Here is a 6,322-nt window from a genome sequence, read left to right as displayed (position 1 = left end):
CGTTCTTGTTCACAAAGCAATTCTGCATAGCGATGCGAATCGCAAATAGGAAGGGGAACACCCTTGCATATTTGCGACTCGTATTCCCATTTTGCCAGTCGGTAACCAGGTTACCGACTCGCAAAATAGGAATGAGCATCGCAATTTGCTTTTTGCATGTCGAAACAGCAAAATTCGCTGTTTGCGCCATGCAAAAAGTTACGTACATCTGGCCCTTAGATACTTCTGGCATTCCATGGGTGGTACATGGGCGTTCCAGGGCTACCAGCCTTGGTTTTTTACTTAAAACCCTATCTACTAATAATAGTAGACAGCATTTTGCACTAAGAATTACCACTATTTCAAAAACAGGCGTTAAAGAGAAATATTCATCTCATTTCTTTTCCAACTTTTCATGTCTGCTGCACTATACAGCACACATGCAAGGTATGTAAGGTAAAGTCAGCCGAGGTATGGTATTTTGTACTGGAGGGGTAACCTTGCACATTCAGACATCCTCGCACTATGGCCGTATTTATACTCCGTTTGCGCCGAATATGCGTCGTTTTTTTCGACGCAAATTCGACGCTAAACTAACGCCAACTAACGCCATATTTATACTATGGCGTTAGAGGCGTCTAGCGCCAAAGTTCCCGGAATGTGCGTCATTTTTTAGCGTGAACCCCTTCCTTGCGTTAATGATATGCAAGGGAGGCGTTCCCGTCTAAAAAATGACTCCCAGGCCTTTACGTGGTATTTATACTCCCGGGCAAAAGAGACGCCCGGGAGTGGGCGTGGCTAAAAACGGCGCATTTGCGCCGCTTTTTAACGCCTGGGTCAGGCATGGCGTTAAGGGACAAGTGGGCTCAAAATGAGCCCAGAGTGCCCTCCCCTGCCCCCAGGGACCCCCCCTGCCACCCTTGGCCACCCCAGGAGGACACCCAAGGCTGGAGGGACCCACCCCAGGGACATTCAGGTAAGTTCAGGTAAGTATTATTTTTTTTTTTTTTAATAATTTTTTTTGGCATAGGGGGGCCTGATTTGTGCCCCCCTACATGCCACTATGCCCAATGGCCATGCCCAGGGGACAGAAGTCCCCTGGGCATGGCCATTGGGCAAGGGGGCATGACTCCTATCTTTACAATGATAGGAGTCATGTTGATGGGGGATGGGCGTCGTTAAAAAATGGCGCAAGTCGGGTTAAGACGATTTTTTTGCCTCAACCTGACTTGCCCCATTTTAAGACGCCCTAACGTCATTTTTGCCCAACGCCGGCGCTGCCTGGTGTACGTGGTTTTTTTCCACGCACACCAGGCAGCGCCGGTCTGCTTGCGCCGGCTAACGCCATTCCATAAATACGGCGCCCGCATGGCGCTTCAGAATGGCGTTAGACGGCGCAAATTTTTTTGACGCTAAACTGCGTTAGCGCAGTTTAGCGTCAAAAAGTATAAATATGGGCCTATGTGTTAAAGGTGTGTGTGGCGCTCAGCAGCATGATTCTGTGCAGGTGGAGAGGGGGGAATAGTGCCAGACATGTTTGTGCTGAGACATGAAATACGAGTCTGTTCAAGTGTTATGGGCAGCTTTAGTACATGTACCACCCATGGACGCTGCTTTGCCTTACTTTCGGGCAGATGAATTCAAAATAAACGAGTTGCGCCAGTTTCCGGTGCAGAATGTTAGTAAATCTGTCCCAAGCTGTTCTGGGGAGATGAAGGTCAGAGCCATTGACAAAGCAGAGATCTCTCGCAAAATGAGTAGAAGTGTGTATTTTTACGTTTTTATGGTAAATAACAACTTGTTACAGGTAAGGTATTACATATATGGTTACAAAGCTGGATACTTTTCACCAAAGTGTGCTATTTCGGCAGGAGCGGCGAAATACCTAAAGCCAAAAAAAGTGTGCTATTTTAATTTTCACCCGCTTCGATCCTCCTCCATGGCAATATAAATGCCCGTGGAGATAGAAAGTGCAGCGTTAAATGCTATCAGTAACAAAAGCCGAGGGCAGAAAGCAGCTTCGAAAAACCCCTAAAAGAATCAGCCTTCCTACCCACAAGCGATATGCGCTTACCCACAATTCTATGCGCAATTTTCACAGACTAAAACATCATACGACATCCGCCATTAGTTTGTAATGTCAAAAAAATACCTCTATTAACCCTGTTTATAGATCGTAGCAGTACATAGAATTTGGTTCATAGTCATAATTTGTTGGGGCGCCGTAGCAAAAAAATGTTTAAGATTGTTTAAGAACCTCTCGGAGAAGCGAAAAGAATAGTCAAAATCAGATGAGTTTGGTTGGTTCAAATTCTTGGAAAATGTATCCGAGCGCTGGTGTAAAAAGTTTTTCATTCTGCCAATTAAACATGTCTCTATACGCACCGGTGGTGCTCGCGATGGAGCCAGACCTGAGGGAAGAGCCCGGCCAAGAAACCTCACCCCGGGCATGTGCGCTGCTAGGGCGGGGGTGGCCGGAGATCACGGCGGCACCACCCTCCGAGGAGGAGCAACAAGTGGCCGTAGCCGCGGTAGAGCCCCGGCCGCCCGCAGAGGGCCTCCCAGCCGCCTCCCGCCGCCGCCGTCTTTGGCGGGTGGTGGCTGCGGCGGTGGCGGTGGTTTTGGGCTCCGTCGTCCTCGCCGCCGTGTTCGCCCTCAGAGCGAGAGAAGACCCCGCGAGTGAGGCGAACCGCACCGACGAGGGCGGCCTTTCCCGCCAGTGCGAGGCAGGATGGACCCTGCGCGAGAGCAGCTGTTTCTTATTCTCTGAAAACGAAGGAAGCTGGACATTTGCCAATGGCAGCTGCGCCTCTCGTTCCTCCAGTCTGGCTGTGATTAAAAGCGACAAAGAGAGAGGGTTCGCCCTCTCTGAGAAGGGGGAGTATGATCGCTGGGTCGGCCTGCGGAGAGATCCGAGCGGGCCCTGGCGGTGGGCCGACGGCAGCGCCCTGGACAGCGGCACCGGCGTCCCCGGCGGCTCGGACTGCGCCTACCCAAACCATCAGGGTCTCAGCAGTGCCCGGTGCTCCTCAACTCGGAGATACATCTGCACCAAACACGCAGAATATATAAAGAAGGAATAATTTAAGGCACATAGAGCCAAATGCACAAAGCTTGTTGATTTCTAACATTTAAGACTCTTTTAAACCTGCAAAAGTGATATTTCAACATTGACCTTAATTTAATCAGATAAACATCCTATATTTTTCTAAACCTGTGTGGTGTTTTCACTGTGTTACTGTATGATTTATTGCACAAATACATAACCCAATGCCTTCTAAATTAAGACGGACTGCTCGGTGCCAAGCTACCAGAGGGTGGGCACAGGATAATTTTCATTGTGTGCAACTTACCCTGGCTAGGATTGTGGTCCCTTACTTGGAGAAGGGTGTATATCTCTACCAACTAGAGACCTCATTTCTAACACTAATCTATTTACTGAATCACAAAATAGGGTTGCGAGTCGCAATTAGGAAGGGGCATGCCAAGGGCGTACCTTCCTAATTGCGAGTCGCATCGTTATGTATGATTGTTTTGTGAACGTGGTCACGAAACAATCGCAGTTAACAGCAATTTCAAATTGGTGTTAACCCATTCGGAAACTGACTCATTCCCCTTTATGAATGCATGCAAAAACGTTTTTTTGAGAGCAGCCAGTGGTCTACGGACCACTGCCATGTACCACTGCCTACTCTTAAAAAATTAAACTGAAACGTTTCATTTTTTGTATTTTTAAACGCATCCGGTTTTACTTTAAGGAAAACAAGCTGTGTTTAAAAATAAAAAAAATGCTTTATTTAAAAGCAATCACAGATATGGTTGTCTGCTGACCCCATCAGGCCACCTTCCCTGTGATTTTTGTGATTACCAGTGGAAGACAGAACCTCCACCCACCCCTATTTGTGACATGGTTCAAATGCCAAGGTGAGTCCCTACCATATAACTTTTCATATATAGCATCTTCATTTAGTGGGGTGAACCCCTATCATGCAATTTTATCATGTTTGACTCAATTCAAAATACCACCCCATAACCCAAACGTTTGATGCACTCTTATACACGGTTTTGAATCCATGTCATATAACTTAAATCCCAGGCAGTATCTCCCAAGTGTGTGCTGCATACTGTATTACTCAATGTATACCTCCCATAAGTTCCAAAAATGTGTGCTTATGTCTAACTGAGAATTTAGAATTGCATGTTCTCCTCAGGGACCAGTTAGAAATGGAACAACTGCAAGAAAAATGCATGTTGAAGAATAAGACAATCTTTTTTTTTTTTTTTTTTTTTTGTCGGAAGAGAGTGGCAGGTGGAGTGGCCCGTTGATATTGTTGAGCTATACACCTGGGGGTCAATGAGTAGTGGATCCTTCCTTTACTGGCATGGATTAGTGAGATGAGGACAAAAAAAAAAAAAGAATAAGACAATCTTATTAAGATTCAGACGTTTTGATTGTTTTTTTAAAACTGCTCCACTATCGGCCAGCTAAGATACTCAAATGGCAGGCACTGAAATGCCTCGCCTGTCCTATTCAATATGCCAAAGGCCCCAGCCTTGCTTTAAATCCTTGAAACAAATGGCTGAAAAACATAAACCATAAGAGTCTGTGAGGAACAGATGATACCGTTCTGAAGGCCACGTTATCTTCCTATGATAATGAATAATTTCTTGCTCATATACTAACTTTGCTGTACTCTAGCCCTTACTTGCTGCTGGTCTGGGGCAGTTCTAAAGTAATGTCTATGGATGTGTACTACCATCGTGCTCATCTTCTGCTACAGGCAGCTTGTTTCTTAGCTCAACATCCGTACCACACAACCGATCTGATACGCACTGCTCATTAATCGAAATAATATTTCTCCAAGGTCTGCATGGCTGCTAAAGACCCGGCTATTTATTAGGACCAACAACTTCACTATTAGATTACTCACCGTAGCCGGGGACCGTCAAAACCTCAGGCTCCCAAAGAATGAGTGCAAGGAGCTCTGAACCAGTTTGCAAATCTGCGCTCCGGCCAGGGGGGATAAGTACAACGCCTTATTGAAGCCACCTGTGTGTGAGATGGGCAGAGATTTCTCCCTACTTGACCACCTCACAAACCACAGCTACTACTGCAGCCATTTTTAAATATTCCAGCAGCCCCATGCTAGGCACCAATAGAGTCCACAGAAGCAACTTCTGTGGCCCACAGAAACAAGGATCTGTTCCATAATATTTTATTTGGCACCTTGTCCTAAAATCTTTCTAGTGTGGGCCACCTAGAGGGTCACACTGGCTGTGGCGGCCAGCTTGGAACAATACTATCTCCCTATGCTGGAAGCCTAAATATAGGGGGGAATGCAACTTATAAGGCAGGTATCTTTAAACTGTGTAAACTCCCTACTCTAAGAGAAAAAAAACATCAGAAGGGGGAATACCGCTCATGGGTCTAATATGTAATTGGAGCCCAAATTGTCACTTATATGTTATTTCTACACTTTTATTTTTTAACAGATCTCGCTTGGAACTTTAACTGTCCATATGTGCTGTGTAAATCCCAAAAATGTCCCTTATGTATTAGAGACAATAGCATTCTCTCACAGAATCTCACTATTTATATCCCTTCCACACGTATCAAGAGTGAAAATACAAAACACTTCTCTTCTTTTACTAGCAGCTCTATGGACCTCTCATTATCATTTTTTTCTAAAATAAGCCATTTGATGTCTTCTGGATTATGTTTTTTTCTATATAATGTTTTATTAATGGTGCATTTGTTTGAGCTATTTGTATGGCAGATTTCTGCTCAGTAAAGCGGGTGTTTCCCCTACATACCCAAGATTACTGGGGCTAATGAGCAAGTAAGTAATGTTCTTCATCTTGCAGAAAGTGAAGGTGGTCAGGCTTACTGTGTAATTATTGAAAGTGTACACATCTGGCTCAATAGCATTGGCTCATGCCTTTCTTGTTGATCATTTGAAATTTTCTTTGACTTGAGTAACACTATCAGTTATTTTTTTCTATAAATCATAGTGGTTTGTCCAAGCTGGATCGCACAACATAGTTCTTCAAATTCTTGTTCTGTTTATGCACAAATATAGATTTGGGGAGCCTAAGATATTCCTCTCTATTGCTGTTCAGTATGTGCCAGTTGGAGTTGACTATCTGGCTTACCTTCTGTAGGAAGATGGCCTGGTGTGTGATGGGTACCCAAGGTACTTACACCTTATACCAGGACCAGGTATCCCCTCTTAGGGAAGTGCAGGCAGCGTCTAGAATCCAGGCTCTGGAGAGGTAGCTGTGGACTAGCAGGCAAGGCTTATCTAGGAGACATGCAAAGCTCATGCAAAACCACTGTAGTCAC

At 45.3% G+C, this 6,322-nt stretch overlaps 1 protein-coding gene across 1 annotated transcript; it reads left to right on the top strand.

Moving 5' to 3' along the window:
- The first annotated feature begins 2,378 nt into the window (after nucleotides 1-2,378).
- On the top strand, nucleotides 2,379-3,062 carry LOC138293983 (C-type lectin domain family 2 member D-like). Its single transcript, XM_069233241.1, has one exon. The coding sequence runs from the start codon at nucleotides 2,379-2,381 to the stop codon at nucleotides 3,060-3,062; it is 684 nt and encodes a 227-aa protein (XP_069089342.1).
- The last annotated feature ends 3,260 nt before the right edge of the window (nucleotides 3,063-6,322 follow it).

Source organism: Pleurodeles waltl, chromosome 4_2, assembly GCF_031143425.1.
Source record: "Pleurodeles waltl isolate 20211129_DDA chromosome 4_2, aPleWal1.hap1.20221129, whole genome shotgun sequence".
Lineage (NCBI taxonomy): Eukaryota > Metazoa > Chordata > Amphibia > Caudata > Salamandridae > Pleurodeles > Pleurodeles waltl.
This window is presented reverse-complemented; position numbering and strand designations above follow the sequence as displayed.

Excerpts from the sequence above, each read along its gene's own strand:
- LOC138293983 (XM_069233241.1), top strand. The coding sequence starts at position 2,379 with ATGGAGCCAGACCTGAGGGAAGAGCCCGGCCAAGAAACCTCACCCCGG.